Genomic DNA, 18,452 nt, shown 5'->3' on the forward strand with positions numbered 1-18,452 from the left:
ATCATGCACTGTCAAACCTTTACAAATGATTGAGAATGCTGCGGCATGACTGGTCTTCAGCGAACCCAAAAGGGCCCATGTCACACCTCTCTTTATCTCCCTGCACTAGCTTCCAGTTGCAGCTCGCATCAAGTTCAAGACACTGATGTTTGCATATACAACAGCCACAGGCTCAGCACCTTCCTACTTCCACTCACTTTTGAGAATTTACATCCCTTCCAGAAGTCTGAGATCTACGAGTAAACGACGCCTCGTGGTACCATCATAGAGAGGCACAAAATCACTTTACAGAACTTTTTCGTTCACCGTTCCTGGCTGGTAGAACTTCCCACCCTTATCCGGAATGCTGACAATTTTCAAGTGACACCTGAAAACTCATCCCTTTTGTCACCATTTGACTTAATCTTAAAAAAAAAAACCACTTTGCTTTCTCTTTCCTTAATCTCTCCCTGTCTATCTTACACTAATCTGATCAATGCAAGCGCTTTCCACATTTATTTGCCTCTTTATGATAAATTGTTATTGTATTCCTCAACTGTAAGTCGCTTTGGATAAAAGCATCTGCTAAATGAATAAATGTAAATGTAATAATAAACTTACACCTTAAGAGTAAATTTACATGTTAAATGAAATGTCCTGTGAGGATGACAGGCTTACAATCTTGAGTTTTTAGTAGAAGGGAATAAACAGAGTAAATTATTACTATGGGCGAGATTTCTGTCTTCACATGATGTGTTTGTCTACGTATTTGCATTGCATATCATACACAGTTACCCGCCTCTTTACGTTCATTAGTTCAGACAGAAAATGAACGTAATTATTTCTAGGAAACGACTGCCAGTTCATACACCCTCTGTGCTACAGAAGAACTTTCCATTCTTTAAGCTCTGAAAATGATTTTCCGAGAAAATCACCTGATGAATAATGCTGAAGAACAGCCAAGATATGTTTGAACAAAATGAATAGTGCTCAAATATTCCGGTACATGACGATAAGAAAAATTATCAATTATCAGACTCAAAGTTGAAATCATTCATTATTTTTTACTCAAACTCATATCGTTACCGTTTCCCAGTAAGTCCAAAAAAAGGAGAATTTTTGAAGAATATTGCAGGTGCAGGTCTTATCTACATAATGACCAAAAAAGTTTTTGATTTGAATAAAATTGGTGTAACCTGACAAGACGTTCACCCGGAATTTGAATTGAAATGAAATGCAAGTGGAATTTTCATGTAATTGAATGAAATACCCATTTTGGTTGCATTCTGGGCAATTAAGTGTTTTTCAACCCTTCAACTCATAAATCTTTCTTTAAAATATTCAAATTTCAAGACTTTTTTTGTCAAATACAAAAACACAAATTTGTGAAAATGGAGATGCTGTGTGCATGCGTATGACATGTTTCTTTACAATCTGACAACTACTTGTCTGGCATGCGTTGCCAGCATTTTAAGTGATTTTTGCAGATCTGTGTGAACAGATCATTTTGCCAACATTGTCTGGATGCTTGCAAAAGTTTGGAATGGAACAATTTTAGCACATTTTTCTATGTAAGATGTAAGAGCATTTCTACTTAAATTGACAAAAATATTATGACTTCAGATAAAAGCTTTTTTTTTTTCAGTACAGTCTTCCTTTCAGAAAAAAAAATACCCAGAGCCTTTTCTCTGGAGAATGAAATTATAATTTCATAGCACAAAACGGTTTACTCTTGTAAACACAATGAGCAATGAGCCATGACTGAGCAAACACCACAAAAACAAAAAATAAAAGACAACCAATACAATTGTCCGGCATCCTGCACCAGATATTAATGTATATGACTTTGGTTTTCTTACTATTGCATCCTATTACAATATAAAGTCAAAATTGTGAAATTAGTAGAGAAATTAGTAATAGCACAATTAGTATTTTCCTTTCTCATGTCTAAAAATATCTCCCAATGCACTCAGATATAATCAAATACTGTGTTTATAATAATCACTTTCTGTCAGCAGCAACAATGCATTTATAATCTCAAACTGGTTGTCATTTTTATTTTATTTTTGAGTGAGGGAAAGTTCAGGGCATGATTTTTTTTTTTTTTTGTTTTTTTTTTTTCTATCTGTGACTCATGAACGTTTTGCTTCCTCTTCTTCATATGGTAACTCCTCATCTTCCTCCTCCACCTGCTCTCCGGATTGGCCTCGGTTGGGAGAGATGTTACCGTGGCCAATGTCCAACACCTGAAGCTTGGACAGGTGAGAAAAAGACTCTTCGGACACCGAATGAACTGAGAGACGGTTAAATCTGAGGGAGAAAGAGAACGAGAGGCAGAGAAAGAGTTAATGCAACGGAAGCATCACGTCAAGGCTGATTTAAAAGCAACTTATCAGAATCATCACAAGTGAAACCTGCAAATCAAATGCAATCAGGAAGACATTTTCTAAAAAATGGAAAATGTTTCAGCATGTCATCTCGTTCCAGTTTAAGCTGCGAGTGGAGCCATTTCTCAGAAAACATGAGTGGCTTCATCCTGAAACATCACATGTTCTTAAATCAAACAGGAGTTCAATGAGGACGAGAAGCGTGCAAGCCTGTATTGTTATGAATAGACTAGCTAAATTGCCAAAAAGTTACACTGACATGGGTTGTAATGGCTCAGGCATGTCCATTAAGAAACGTCCATTGAGTTCATATCCTTCCACTTGAGACTGAGCACAGAGTGTTTTATTGACGCACATGAATCTATCTTTTTCATTATCTTCCATCTTTTTATTGATAGAGGCTGTAGAGAGCAGAGGACACGATGTGCGGGAGGAATGTGCCTCTCCCACAGGAACATTGGGTTTGGAATCAATTGCCAAATTTATACTTTTTCATTATGTTCACTTCTGTTAATGCTTCTTGAACATCTGTGTTCTTCTCCTCATGTAAATGATCATTTTTATTTTTGGACAAACTATTCCTTTCATATTGCTCCTGGAAAGCTGTATTGCTTTAATTATTTTCTTTCTTGAATATTATAAAAGTCCAGAAATTTGACTGAATAAAGAACAATGTAGGTCAATACTGGTAAAAAAAAAAAAAAAAAGAACTGTTATTTATATATTTATTTATTTTCCAGGACATTATCCAATAATGTTATGGAAAATAGTAAAATGCACAATACAATGAAATGCAAAATTCAAAATACAGGTAAAATAACTGTTAAAAAAATATATATTTTAAATATGGAAAGTTCCTTCATATTAATACAGTATATTGTGCCCTGTTTTACAGATTTTGTACAGTGCAGTAACATTAAAGTCTTTCCATTTTATTGAAAATTGAAATTACATGATATTTTTATCACTTTCTCTCAATAAAGCTCTGTTCATGAAGAAAAAGGGGAAAAAAATGAAAGACCCAAAAATCTGGTAACATTTTTCCTCAGTAAAACTGTTTAATAATAATAATAATAATTATTATTATTATTGTTTCTATTGTTCTTATTTGTAAGATTACCTTGAATGTTGTGAAATATATAGATAAAATGGAACAATAATAAATTACTTTGAAATATAAATTACTAAATTACTAATTTATAGTAAAATATAAACAACTAATTTTTCAGTCGTTATACATAAAAATCCATCTTCGAAATGCATCATTGTAATACATAACACATAGTTCAGTTATTCAAAATTATGCAACCATACTATGGTGGCTTTATTACAAAAATGAATTATTATTTTAATGATAAATGTTTTGTTCATAGTAAATATTGAGAGACTAAGATTTGATTTAAGTTTGCATTTCATTGTGATTTTTATTGCACCATATACTGGTGACTGAAATATACATATGGTTTATATTATTTGATTATGTGCTAGACAAAATTTATTGTTCCGACATAGTGACTTATTTGCTGAAAAGTTGTCAAATCTTACATAAAAAGAGTGTTTATCCTTTTAATATACATATATTCTATTAAATAATTTTGCATTTAACCCCCAAAATAACTACATATAGAAAGTCATTTTGTTCATCTGCAGTGGCACCTGCTGGTTTTGAAAGCATGCAACCAGCACTTAAACCAGTCCAAATCTATCTCTGTTCCATATGTTTCTGAAACTGATAATCAGGTCTATTGTGTGCTTTCTTTCATGCGCTCCACATGCTCTCAGTCTCTGTTTACAGTCTGAACGCTGTTACTGTATGATTTTATGGGAAATGTTCTCACCTCACGTTATTGTGGCAGTAAGTGCAGCTGTGAAAGCTTCAATATTGAGTTTATTACAGCAGAGCAGATCAAGAAACATATGTTTACATGAGAGTTTGAACTCGTCTGATTTTTATCCAGTTTTGACACCAAAATATAAGCATTCAGTCTCTGCTTGCGTTTCTGCACGTCTAAAATGCAAAATCTAAATTTGCTAAATCAGGATGATAGACAAAAGTCTGTATGTGCTGATCAGGTTTTGATAAAACAGTTTATGACTTTTACCTAAAGGATGCAAAAGACACAAAAACGTGAATGAAAAGACAATAAGGAAAGGATCAGCGAGTCACCTGAGGAAGATGCTTTTGATGTTGGGTGTGTTGAGGAAGGCTGTGGCAGAAACGGAGCTGATTCTGTTGTTCTGCAGGTGAAGGAACTCAAGAGACTCGGGCAGGTCAGGAGGAACGTGTGACAACATGTTACCGGAGAGATCCAGCGTCTGAAACGCACAAAGCAAGTTCAAGCATCCTCTTTCTCCAGATATCAAGGGGAGATTCGGCCAAGCCTTTGAAATGGGAAATTATACTTTGCGGTTGAGCAGAATCTTTCCTTGGCTGGAAACAGCTTTTAGGAAATCATGCAGTGAAACAGACTGCTTCTTTTTATATCTTATCTTTATTCCTCATGTAAGAGCAGAGGGTCTGCTTTTCCTTTCCAGCTGATAACAGAAAACAAGCTTATCTACAGGCAAAAGAAAGGAAAAATGAAAAGAAATAAACTATAAACATAGGAATTTTTTTTTTTTTTAAAAGACATGAAAAACTACATAAAGAATTATATAAAATAATATGAAACAAAATATTACAAAAATAAAACTTATTTATTTTCATCAGGTCACCTTATAACATTAGTCAAGGTTACTTGCACAAAAACAGCTGCAATCTAGTTGATTACTTGGCAAACTTTACCTCATTTTAAGAGCGTAGAGTCTGCTTTTCTTATCCAGGTAATAACAAAAAATAAAATTAAAAAAACCTTACCCCACAGGCAAAATTAAACAAAATAACAAAATATAAAATGAGGTGGAAGAACTTATTATTCATGAGCCCAGCAGTCTGTCAGAATTGATCGTGTTTCATATTTGTAGTATTTTATTGTTTTTTTTTTTTTACTGAAAAGCTGAATTACCAGGAATGTCTAAAGCACCATGCATAAGAAGAATAGGCTATACATTCACACTTTTTCATTCATACACGGTTGCCACATTTTGTTCTAATCATTAAAGTACAATTATAAAATTTCTTGAGTGGCTGATGATCTCTCACCGTGAGCGCGCTCAGCTCCTGCCAGGCTCCTTGGTAGATGGAGTTCAGCTTCAGCTGGTTGTTGGTCAGGTAGAGCTCCCTCAGTGAACTCATTCCCTTCAGAGCTCCTTCCGGTATCTCTGACATCTGATTGTCCTTCACCTTCAAAACCTGGAGGCTCTTGGGAAGACCCAACGGCAGCATCTGCAGCTTGTTTCCCGACAGATCCAGGGTCTCCAGGATGCGGAGCTTCCTGAAGGCCTCTCTGTGGAGCTTGGCGCTGGTGAGGCGGTTGTAGCTGAGGTTGAGCTCCGTCAGGGTGTAGAGGGTGATCAGATCGTTGCGTCCGATCTCACTGATGAGGTTGTGGAGCAGCATGAGGGTCTTGGCGCGGCGAGGAAGGCCGCGGGGAACCCGCTCCAGAAGGTTGTTGTACATGTGGACGGTGTGGAGACGTTTGAGACCCTGGAAGGCAGCCGGATGAATGGTGCGGGAGCGGAGGTGGTTGTTGTGGAGGAGCAGGTATTCCAGGTTTCGGACGGACGTCAATGCGTTCACTGTGATGCTTTGGATTGAATTCTTCTCCAAGTGAAGCAGGATGAGATTTCGAGGAAGCCCGAGAGGAACCGTGGTCAGGTTGTTATTGGACAAATCCAGATATTCCAGACTGTTCAAGTGACTGAGGAGAGAAGGCAGGAGAGTTTCCATCAGTTACAGCTCAGGTAGGGGTTTTACAAGGTTAGGAAGACGAGAGCTGTGCAGAAGAAAGAGTGCAAGGTAAATTATGTGTTTCTTGGATTGTTCAGTCATGCTGACCTGAAGGTCTCGTTGTCCATGCCGTCGTTACTCAGGAAGTTGTTTTGCAGGTAAAGTTCTCGAAGATGGAACAAATTATCGAATGCACCTGCGGGGATCTTTTCCAGCTTGTTGTTCTGCATAGAAACAGACGAAAAAAATAATCATGACAACTCATTTTGAGGTGCATTGATGCAATGATGCCATTATGTATCTGTATATTTTAGATTTTTGCTTTGATGTCCTGCTGCATGTCTCTTGATGTCGGAAGGAGGTTTTAGATGGTTTGTTCACCCAAATTAACAATTTGCATCAAAATCAATGAACCAATGACATTTGCCATTATTGACAATCTCGTTTAATTCAAATATGGCAGATCAAGACTAACAATGCATCGATGCTGACATTTTGAAGAATATCTCAAATTGAAAAGAAAAATTAAAATAGATAATTACTTTTATGTCATGGCCGATAACTAACAAAATGCTAATTTTTATTCTACAACCAAAAAATAATAAAATAAATACAAATAGTAAAGCAAAGCAAGCTACTGTACAAGCAAATTTAGCACCATAATCATCATTATGAAACATGGATAAATGCTTCTTCTTTTAAAATCTGCTACATGAAAACTATAAAAAAGTTTCTTATTAGTGTACAATAACTGCTCCACCCAACATGTGGTGTTAAAATGGTAAAACTTTGCCATAATATATAGTTTTCACTTTTAATTCAATACTATGTAAGTTTTATGTAAGTTTTTAAAGCTAGATATTGCCTCACACTTGATGGTGGTGATATATTGTGAAAGCCTAGTCAAGACAAACCATGCACGTTTGACATTAACAATGAGACAAGCACATTGTGACGCACCGTATTTGAATAAAACAAGACTTTCAGTGCTGAGCATGAATGAGATGTGACATCTGAACCGGAAGATGCATTAGGGAGTCAGGAGGGGAACTCATCATTTTTGTCAAATTTATTTTTGGCTGCACTGCAATGACTACCTACTTTCGATTATTATCAAAGATTGCATATGGGGACGTGCTTGGGGAATTTGGCAATTGAAAATACAACATTTTAATTTAATTCTGCAAATGTACAAAATGACATGAATAAATATTACTTAATTTGGCTGAAAGAAAGATTCTAAAGATCCAAGTCCTTCATTTACAACCGTCATTCTAGCAGGTTGAACAACAGGAAACCATCTGGAAATAAACTCGAACAAAACTAAAAGATGGTTTACTTGGCAGCCATATGTGCAAGGCCTCCAAACAGCTTTTTAGTTCACGCTGGACCAACGAAGAAATCTCAAGCTCAAAAACTATACTTGCCAAAGTCACATTTCACATGAACATCTAATAAGTGTTTTTAATATACTGAAACAGCATTAAAAACCTTATTTCAGGTTGGTCACTTTCTATGGGATCCAAAGCTTCTAACAGCAGTTGCAGTGATGCAGTGACTTTACCAGTTGGTGATTGGCTCTTTTATTTAGGAGGCGGAACTTATTTGGTCATATTGGGAGCTCCAATTTCTCCTGTTCATAGTAATGCGAGTAAACCACCTTGGATTAATAGAGGCCTAAACCATTAAAGACCCAAAACTACAGAAGAAGTGGGAGTTCAAAAAGATGGAACTATACCTAGTTGATAAAAACATGTTCTAAGCACGTTTTGAAAATGTTACGTCTGAATGTTCTGTGAGACACAAGAACTATTAAATGTAAGAGCACAATCAATCTTCTCATTCTGTTCAAACACTCATAGCTATCTATAGCTTCAGAAGGTTTGAAATATTGTGCTTACAGGCCACTTTATGGTGCTTTTTGTGAGAAAATACCACTTTAGACCTTGTACAAAGCATATGTATGTCTTAGGAGAATGAAAGTGGTTTAAAATGACATGAGACTGAGTACATGATGACTGAACTTATTATTTCACCATTTAATGAGCCTCGCAGTGGTCTTACCTTAAGGTGTAGGCGGTAGAGGGCGGTGGGCAGAATCTTAGGGACATAACGGAGGAAATTACTGGACATAATGAGGATCTCGAGGTTGTTTGATCCATTAAACATGTTCTCTGGCAGACCGGCATCTGTTAGCTTGTTGTTATGGAGATACACTGACCTGAAGCACAGCACACAGACTGTTAACACGGAGTCAGAAAGCAACACTCAAACCCTGCCGTGAGAGCGCTTTGGGCTTACTTCAGAGCCGGCTTCTGGCCGAACGTGTTGGGGAAGATTTTAGTGAGCTGGTTAGCAGCAAAATCAGCGCTGACCAAAGAGGGAGGAAGGTGTCTGGGAGCTGCTGTGAGCTGCAAACAAGTTTAAAGGACAATGTCAAAACAAGTCGGTCATTACGGCAAAATGAACACTATGTAGTGGAATGGGTTATTTATATGGATTGTTAACAAATAGATAAATAAATGGACTGAAAGACTGATTTGGGTTGAAATTATTTCATTATGTGAGAAGAAAGAGCTAAACTACAGTTTACAGTTGGCAAGATTTTTTTGTGTTTTTAAAAGATATTACTTCTGCTCACCAAAGCTGCATTTATTTGAATAAAAATACGGTAAAAACAGTAATTGTAAGAGAACTGTTGTGTGTGTGTCATGTGTTCCTGCCTCTTGTGCCCATATTTGGTTTGTTTCCTGTTCTCGTTTCATGTAACTAGTAGTTTATTCGTGTCCAGCCGTGTTCGTTAAGTTACCTGTGTATTTATAGTCCTGTCTGTGTTGTGCCATTTTGTCTGGTCTACTCGTTACTCCCCGGTGTTCCTGTCAGTGTCTGCCTTGCCTTGTCCTGCCCTGATGTCCTAGTAAAGTATGTTTTTGAGTTACATCCTTGTTTCCGTGTTTCCTGTGTCCTCCCTGCGTGTGCACCGTGACAGTAATACTATCAAGTTTAAAATAGTGGTAATCTGAATATATTTTAAAATGAAATTTATTCCTGTGATGCGCAGCTGAATTTTCAGCATCATTGCTCCAGTCTTCAGTGTCGCATGATCCTTCAGAAATCATATGATCAAATATGCAGATTTGATGCTCAAGAAACATTTATTATTATCAATGTTGAAAACAATTGTTCTGCTCTATATTTTTGTGGAAACCAGGGCACCAGGATTTTTTTTTTTTTTTTTTTTTTTTTTTTTTTTTTTAAAAACATTCAAAGCTTTATTTTAATTGGTACTCCTCCTTCACAAAATATTCATGTAAAAAAAGTCACACAAAAGGACACCAATATAGCATTGTGGGGTAAAATATAGCAATACCTTGAAATACATATTTCCCAATAGATTTTATTGATTTTTTTTTTTTTTTTTTTTTTTTTTTTTTTTTTTTTTTTTTTGCTTCAACAAAAGGTTTATTTTATTTATTTATTTTTTGCTTCAACAGAAGGTTTATTATTTTTATTTTATTTTTTTTATTTTTAAATTATTATTTTTTTTGCTTCAACAAAAGGTTTATGTTTTTTATTTTTTTGCTTCAACAGAAGGTTTATTATTATTTTTTTTTTTTTTTTTTTTTTTTTTTTTTTTTAATTTTAAATGCACCCAGGCACCATAAAGAAAAGATTGCATTGAAAACCCTGGATCTCCATTGTCATGTAACTCTAACATACTTCAAGGTTAAATAGTTTTTTTTTGTTTTTTTTTTAAAAGAAGTTATATTTATGTTAAAGTTATGTGTGCAAAATAAATATTCCATTCAAAGCTCAAGGAAGTCGTGAACCAGAGCCTCTGAAAGAGCTGAAGTGTGTGTTGTGACCAAGACCTCCAGCGAGATGAAGGTGTTCAGAGATCCTTCAGAGTATATCAGTGTGAAGTGGACAGATTGAAAAGAGAGATATGAGCAAAAGAAGATATGCAACACGCTGCAGTTACTGAGCTGCCAGGTCACATTTATAGTGGTGCATCTGTCATATTCAGCCATTAAACGATTTTCAGTAACGAGTCTTGATTATGTGTTTCATATGGAGATTTCATTTCTGGTCACAGTACTTAAGATTCAGCTAGGCAAATTATCCAATGCATTATGCAATGCAAGTATAGCATCACTACAGATGCATAAAATAGGCTACACATTGAAGGAGTGTATTGCAGATCTACAATGGCCCTCATAATAATGTTAATGTTAATAATAATTATTTATCAAAGTTACATTTATGTATGTTAGAAAATAAGTTGAATATGGCTTTAGTCTGCCTTTTTACTCTCTAAGAAGCTGCTCTCATTGTGTGTGTGTAGTTAAGCATATTTGATCAAATTCAGGGCAGAGCCCGGCAACCTTGAAGTACAGATAACTGTTCTCTGTGTATGTGTGTGAATGTCTTTGCAGCTAGATGCAGAGAGAGAGCTCTAGAAATCGTCATTTGCCATCACCCTGATGTCCATCTCTGGAGAGACCTATTGCGTCTGACCTCTGATCAATTGTCTTCAAAATAAACACTAGAAGATATGCTTCAAGTTTTACATCCATGTGTGGAAATTTTCTAAGTTTATCTACCAACCAGAATCTTGCTTACCTATGTATTGACGTAATTAGTGACTCTAATTAATGTTAGAGTATAACTATTGGTGTCTAGAACATGTACGCAGAGCGGAGTGTTGAAGCTGACCTTTGCAGATGAAACCGCAAACTATTTTCTTCAGTAATTGTTTCTTTAATTTATTGCATCTCTGACTCCTGGTCTTTGTTCATCATACCTGGTCCTTGGGTTTTAACTATAATTCCCCAACAACAGTCACAGTCATTATCACAAGATGTTAACTGATGGACTGGAGTGGTGTGGATTATTGTGATGTTTTTATCAGCTGTTTGGACTCTCATTCTGACGGCACCCATTCACTGCAGAGGATCCTTTGCTGAGCAAGTGATGAAATGCTACATTTCTCCAAATCTGTTCTGATGAAGAAACACACTTATCTACATCTTAAGTGGCCTGAGGGGGAGTAAATCTTTGGCTGAACTATTCCTTTAACAGACTGGGGTGGCAGTTTGTACAGAAAACAACGACCAAAAAAAATGGTAAAAATATAGGCTTGGTCAAAATATGCACAAAAGTTAAAAAGTAGAGATTATTTCCTGGATAATAAATATTTCTGCTCACAAACATGCTATTAAGAGCCTCGAACAAGTCTGAATACCTTGCATGTAATTTAAGCCACAAAGGTAGCAAACTTCGCCAAATTTACTGACTCAATATGGCAAGAATGAAAGTTACACGTCCAACACAATTAACGGGAAACATTCACATCGGCGCGCATGCTTTCATTGGTGTCTTGCTTTTCCAGCAGGACGGTGAGATTACACTGGCCAGTGTCGGATAAAATCTCAGTAGGATCTCTTTCTCTTGCCGTTATCCTTTTTTAAGTCCATCAGCAACAAATCTGTCCAGCGCACGCTCTGGAGGTCGCCGGGACCGCTTTAGCTCCCACCGCCTGGCACGCACAGCTGGGTGATTAACAGGGAAAGCTGGCACGGTATGTCCAGAGAGCATGTGTGCGCGTTAAAGCCTTGCCATCACTGTTACCAGCTGGCATAAGAACAATCCACAGCACTGACGGAACGAGGGACTGAGGGGAGATGCTCACGCCAAACTGGCTGCCAATAACAGAACACGACCGACTGTCTCATGACCAACATAAACATCAAACTCCAGTTCCCACCAGTCAGTGTTAAACAGACCTGGAAAAGGCTTCGGTCTTGGAAAACGAATGTTAGTGAGTCACTCTCAGGGGCCGTGACCCCTGGCATTAATTGAAACTCTACATTTTAGAGACTCATCTAATTCTGTTTTTAGTTTGTTGTGAAAAGCGTGCACTTTGCCAACAAAAATGTCGCAATTAAACCACAGTAAGCTTGATTACATGATAAATAGCAACACAGATTTAGTTTTTGAAAACATGTTTTCTGGGTCATGTGAGCGTTAAAATTCTAATTGAAAATTTTGAATGTTCTCTGAACATTCTAAAACAAGCAGGAACATATTTAAAAAAGCGTTAGACAAACGTCCAGCTAAAACATTTTAGGAAAAAAAAGTTCCATGATATGGAAATTCCATTTAAACTTTGAACAAACATTCTATCAATGTTACTGGAAAAAAATGTTTGTTCATAACTTTGCCAGAATGTTAACCAAAGTAGGCCGACTACTCGAGAATGTTCCCTGTTATCTGGGTAGCATTATGCTGATACACGCTGAGAACACATTAGCAACCACAAAGCAATGCCCTGCCAACTACTCTAGCCTCATGGCAATCAGAAAACGAGGAGATATAAAAGTCCAAATTTGGATGCAAAAATACTTGTGGTTATCATTCCACAATCATTAGCTCATTAACACATGACCACCCACAATTACATGTGAACGGCTATTCAGTCTATAAAATGCTGTAGGAAGGAGGGAATTATGCTGTGAGGTCAATCATAACAGAGGTCATTTGCAAAAAGTCTTAAAGGTCTTAAAATGATGTGTTCAGGGAAATGTAGGATATATCCTCATTAAACTCAAGCCATGAAAACTTCACATCTGAGCCTGTGATCTGCATTCAAGTTAGTGAATAAAGAAGAAAGAGAGAGAGAATAATAATAATAATTTGTTACATTTATATAGCACTTTTCAAGGCACTCAAAGCGCTTTACATACAAGGGGGAATCTCCTCATCCAGTGTGCAGCATCCACCTGGTGATGCGCCAGAACGCCCACCACACTCCAGCTTATTAGTGGAGAGGAGATGGAGTGATGAATCCAATCAGTGTATGGGGATGATTAGGAGGCCATGATGGTCAGAGGCCAATGGGCAAATTTGGCCAGGATGCCAGGGTAACACCCCTACTCTTTTTCAAAAGACATCCTGGGATTTTTAATGACCACAGAGAGTCAGGACCTCGATTTAACATCTCATCAGAAGGACGAAAGAGAGAGAGAGAGAGAGAGATGAGAGTTTGAGAACAAACATCGATGACTCACCTTATTATTTGCCAAGTATAAATAACTCAGCCTTTCCAGAATATGAAACCCTTCATCATCAAGGCCTGCATGCGCACACACACACACACACACACACACACGTTATTGCTTGACATGCCTCAAATACCTCCATTTCATATTGCATTTCAAGAATGATTAATGTTTATATTAGCGATGTATACACACACAGCTACATAAACACACTCTATAATTCAAAAGTTTGGAAAATGTTTAAAAGTCTCTTCTGCTCACCAAGGCTGTATTTATTTGATCAAAGATACAGTAAAAACAGTAATTATTACACTTTCAAATAACTGTTTTCTTTTTGTTAATATTGTAAAATGTAATTTATTTCTGTGATCAAAGCTGAATTTTCAGCATCATTACTCCAGTCTTCAGTCACATGATCCTTCAGAAATCATAATAATAATAATAATATGCTGATTTGCTGCTCAAGAAATATTTCTGATTATTATCAGTGTTAAACATTTTTTTTAGGATTCTTTGATGAATAGAAAGTTTAAAAGAACTGCATATTTTGAAACAGAAATCTTTGTTACATTACAAATGTCTTTAGTGTCACTTTTGATCAATTTAATGCATCCTCGTGTCCATGTATGGAACAGCATGTGTGTTTGAACAACTTGAGAGGGAGTAAATAATATCAGGAATTTCATTTTTAGCCACACTTATGCTTTAAAGAAAAGTAATCTGATGTTTCTGCTGATTTATTTAAATAAAAACATTTCCATTTCAAACAGTCATGTTGACCACACATGCAGGAAAAAGTGCGATCCAAAGCCAGCAGCTCTTTCAGCACTCTTCCCTTCTGCATCCCTCCATCCTGCTCTCTCTCTCTCTCTCATCCTGACCCTCTGTAACAGATTACTCTGTGCTGTTTTCAGCCTCTGTCCTCTGCTGACCCTCTCAGCAGCCGTACCTTGTGTTGTGAGCCGGTTGTTCTGTAGGTTTAGGGTCTCCAGCTGCTGAAGACGTGACAGATGCTCCAGCATGACCTCAGTGATTTGGTTATTCTGGGACAGAACAGAAAAATAAATCACATTTAACTCTGATGCCAGGAAAGACACATATCAACATGCTCAAACCGTGGCTGAAAAACCTGCTGCACACAATTTACCACATGCCTTCTGACGTCTGATTGATAGTTCTCACTTTTTTACCAAGTATAATTGCACAAACACCCACATTTAGCTCGGGCTTCACATGTCTTTTTGCTGTCAAATCTATACTGATGTTTATAAAGTGAATGTAAGAATAACTTTTATAGCAACTTGGGTTTACTTGATCATATATGCATCAATCATCATTGTATTGCATAATGCATTGCTTTATGTTTTGATCATAAAAGTAAGGATTTAAATATCATCTTACTAAGACATATTATTGGCAGATATAGAGCAACGACTGATTTGTCATTTTATGTAAATATCTGCTATACTGATATTCATCTCACTGATTTAATATACTATATGAGACATAAAAGCATGATAGATCAAATGATACTCAACAAAAAACACATATGCAAACTTTTCTTTCAGATATTTTGTCTAAAGTTTTAATAAACTGTTCCATTTCAATAAATGTAATTTTTCGGATTATTATTTAATATGTCGGGATTTAAAAGGGTTGAAGGGATCATTTACTCACCTTCATGTTGTTCCAAACCCGTACAACTTTCTTTCTTCTGTGAAACACAAATGGAGAAGTTTAGCAGAACGTCCCGGCTGCTGTTTGCTATACACTAATAAAAGTTATATGAATGAGAATGGATGCTTTCAAGTTCCAAAAGGACAAAAAAAAAAAGTCTTCTGGAGCCATAAAATAATTTAGTCTGCTTTCCGATCTTAATTGCATTTCCATATTCAAACTAGTGCATCATTATCAGTTATCAGACTGTCATTTTTTTAAATGAATTATGTAAATAATTACAAGAGAGTTTGAGTCAATTGTCAAATTATAAAACATCACAAAGTATGATAATCATTAGTGTTTTTATTCTTAATGACCCTAAAATAACCATTAAATTGAATGGCCTGGTTACAATACAAGCACCCATAATATATTTTCAGTGAACATTGATATGATTTTTATGTTTATCACTAAAAGCTACCATATGGCATCCGAAGAACTGAAATATAGTGCACCAGTCATATGAACTACTGTTTTTGTGCATTTTATTGACTTTTTTTTTAATTCAACAGCCTTGTAATTAAAAGTAATCTGGACATTCTGCAGTCTGTCTTCATTTGTATTTCTTAAAACAAAGAAAGCATACAGGTTTGAAATAACATGAGGGGCATTTTTAGGTGAACTATCCCTTCAATGGGTTGGAAAATGTATATTAATTTATTTAGGTCTTTTTTTATATATTTTTTTTAATGTTTTTGAAAGATGTCTCTTCTGTTCACCAAGGCTGCATTTTTCTTTTTTTCTTTTTTTAAATACATAATACTTAAAAAGGTATTTATTTACTCAGCAAGAGACTTAACAGACATTTATAATGTTACAAAAGATTTCTAGTTCATTCAAATAAATTTATTTATTTTATTTAAAGCAAATTATTATGATTTCTGAAGGATCATGTGACGCTGAAGACTGGAGTAATGATGCTGAAAAATTTTAACAGTATATTCAAATAGAAAAAATATATTTTAAATTGCAATTGCAATTACAGCTTTTACTGTATTTTTGTTCAAATAAATGCAGCCTTGCTGAGCATAAGAGACCTTTCAAAAACATAAAAAAATTAGTAACACTTTTATTTATGAATAAATTAATCAGTTGAAGTGGAGCAGACCTCCCAGCTCTCACATTTCAAGCATTTAAGATGATGATGAGTTGATGATCTCTGTCAGATTTTATCACCAAATAAACAAGAAGCAAAATATACAGGAAAAGTGTGCATGGGGAAGCAATCAGAATCTGCAAACAAACCCACGCACCTGCAGGGACAGCTGACGGGTCTGTTCGGATAAATCCTGTGGGAATTCAGTGAGACTGACTCCATTACAGTCCACCGCTCCCTCCTCACTGCAGCTGCATTTCTCCGGACAAGATATCTGCAGCTCCTCATTTTTCACTGTTACGGGTGGGTCCTCCGCCTCTCCGTCCTCCTCACCCAGCTTCAGATCCGCTGTTTCCACCTGACCTCGAACCAGAGTCCAGCCCAGCAAAACCAAACACAGCAGCTCCAGCAGGCCACGCAGCTGACCCATCGCTTCCGGGACTCAGTGCTTTCACTCGGGCCAAACGAGATCTGAAAACCCTCGCCAGACACTGAATGGTGTTCCCCGATCCAGCTAGAAACTGTGACCTGTGATTCAAAAGAATTGATACTTTATGGATGTACTAAAGTGGTCATCTGGGGATAAACCTTCTAGAAAAATCAGTGAGGAAAGAATATTCTTACAGCAGCTCCAGGGTTATTATAGTATTATTATATTTTCTAACTGATCAGACTTACAGTTTTCTTAAAAATGCCAATTAAAATTCTGAAAAATTATTTAGACTATCTATCTATCTATCTATCTATCTATCTATCTATCTATCTATCTATCTATCTATCTGTCTGTCTGTCTGTCTGTCTGTCTGTCTGTCTGTCTGTCTGTCTGTCTGTCTGTATATCATCTATCTGTCTGTCTGTCTGTCTGTCTGTCTATCTATGGCTTTCTCTAGCCAACATAAAGTTTGTACATAAATTATTTCAATGTTTCAGTTTTATTTAACAACACAACACTGCTCCAAACCCCTTATGACCATCATTTTGCCAATAGGTCCTGTTACAACATCGTTTGTTCACAACATTTTAGTCAAACAGCATAGTTGTAACTGTATTCCCAACCTAAAACCAAGGGAAATGATAGCTTGATGTGAACATCTGTCAATCTTCACAATCTTCACAACAAGGATGTTGATCCAGGAACATGTTCTACTTGGCAAAATCATTTTTAGCATACTGAAATATCAATTTCAGTGACTCATCACATGCATAGCAGGCAGTTTACATACAGTGAGGTCCAAAAAGGGATCACAATAAACTAAAACAAGGAAATAATACTCCATATAGAACCTTTTACATCCATAGAATCTTTACATTTCACAAAAAGTTCTTAAATTACAGTCCCTGTTATAGTGTAATTATACATTTAAGTACGGAGTAATATTAATTAACTACATGTACTTAATATATGGTTAGGATTAGGGTTACTTGCATGTAATTATGCTTAATTTATTGTTATTATAATAGTAAGTACATGTAACAAGGATTTTTAAAATGTTCTTCAGACACACATTTTTTTCCACCTTTATTTTTAGGATTGTGAATAACATAATTGATCATGAAGACATTAACCATGTGATTTATTTTCTTGCCCTGAAGCTCGTTTGAACAGCTCAAATCATGCTGGAGAACATGATCAAACAAAAGAGACACTACTTACTAAGACGTTAAGAAAAGCTCAAAAAGGAAGCTTTTGGACCACGCTATGCATATTTAATGCTCAAATTCTTTGCCAAACAATAAAAGTCTCATATTAATGCATAAAATGTTGTTTCTAAAAAAAAACAAACCATCTGTTCACGGTTTCCATAAAGTTCACTGTTATGTAACACTGACTGTAACTCAAGAACATCATCCTCAGGTCAGCTACTAAAACATATAGTACTATGAAAAACACATGACTCTAGATAACCTCTAGCACACCTGTTTAACATCAAAAACAACTGGAATCAGTTCACATGCTGTAGGAAAACTGAATGGATTGTAAGGGAAACAACATGTATGCAAAGTATAAAAGTATAACTTCATACCTCTGCTTCTTCTGAAAGTATCCAACAGAGTTAAAGCCAAAGTCCAGCGTACGAAAGCTTCCTAAAACAGCCCAAACACATCATAAGACCAGCAGCGCTGGAGAGACACGGTCAGCCGTATTACCTTCCAGATGTGTGAAGAGCCAGAGAGGGAGAGAACGCAGAAGAGGAAAGAGGAAAGTGGTGTCGCCAAAAAATTAACGCCTTACTTCTGTTCCTCTTGAAAAAAAACTTTTCCATGATTGTAGTTGAAATATGAGGCTGGTATGGATTTTTTTTTCTTATTCTGGGAAAACATACAGTAATTTTGCACACACTGTAAGTAGCTGGTTGAGAAATGTTCTCACTTTACTCTTC

At 36.2% G+C, this 18,452-nt stretch overlaps 1 protein-coding gene across 3 annotated transcripts; it reads right to left on the minus strand.

Annotated features, from left to right (window-relative positions):
• Positions 1-1,025: 1,025 nt before the first annotated feature.
• On the minus strand, positions 1,026-18,237 carry LOC306859512 (podocan-like). Of its 3 annotated transcripts, XM_079400566.1 has the most exons (11): positions 18,096-18,233; positions 16,229-16,599; positions 14,934-14,970; positions 14,206-14,299; positions 13,266-13,330; positions 8,497-8,606; positions 8,260-8,416; positions 6,304-6,419; positions 5,509-6,166; positions 4,534-4,682; positions 1,026-2,289 (listed from the first exon to the last, which is right to left on the minus strand). In XM_079400566.1, exons 2-11 carry the CDS (start codon positions 16,357-16,359, stop codon positions 2,112-2,114), a joined length of 1,695 nt encoding a protein of 564 aa, XP_079256692.1. In that variant the 5' UTR covers positions 16,360-16,599; positions 18,096-18,233; the 3' UTR covers positions 1,026-2,111. The 3 variants fall into 3 exon arrangements, with proteins under 3 accessions (XP_079256692.1, XP_079256691.1, XP_079256693.1); XM_079400565.1 differs by lacking the exon at positions 14,934-14,970 and having other exon boundaries at positions 18,096-18,237; XM_079400567.1 differs by lacking the exons at positions 8,260-8,416; positions 8,497-8,606; positions 14,934-14,970 and having other exon boundaries at positions 18,096-18,237.
• Positions 18,238-18,452: the final 215 nt, after the last annotated feature.

Source organism: Barbus barbus, assembly GCF_936440315.1.
Source record: "Barbus barbus genome assembly, chromosome: 40".
NCBI lineage: Eukaryota > Metazoa > Chordata > Actinopteri > Cypriniformes > Cyprinidae > Barbus > Barbus barbus.

What these genes read in the sequence shown, in the direction of transcription:
- LOC306859512 (XM_079400565.1), bottom strand. Translation starts at nt 16,501, where the DNA reads ATGGGTCAGCTGCGTGGCCTGCTGGAGCTGCTGTGTTTGGTTTTGCTG. An exon ending in CCCGTCAGCTGTCCCTGCAG is followed by an intron (nt 14,300 to 16,228) that starts GTGCGTGGGTTT and finishes GTTCTGTCCCAG; the next exon opens with AATAACCAAATCACTGAGGT. An exon ending in TATACTTGGCAAATAATAAG is followed by an intron (nt 8,607 to 13,265) that starts GTGAGTCATCGA and finishes ACTTGTTTGCAG; the next exon opens with CTCACAGCAGCTCCCAGACA.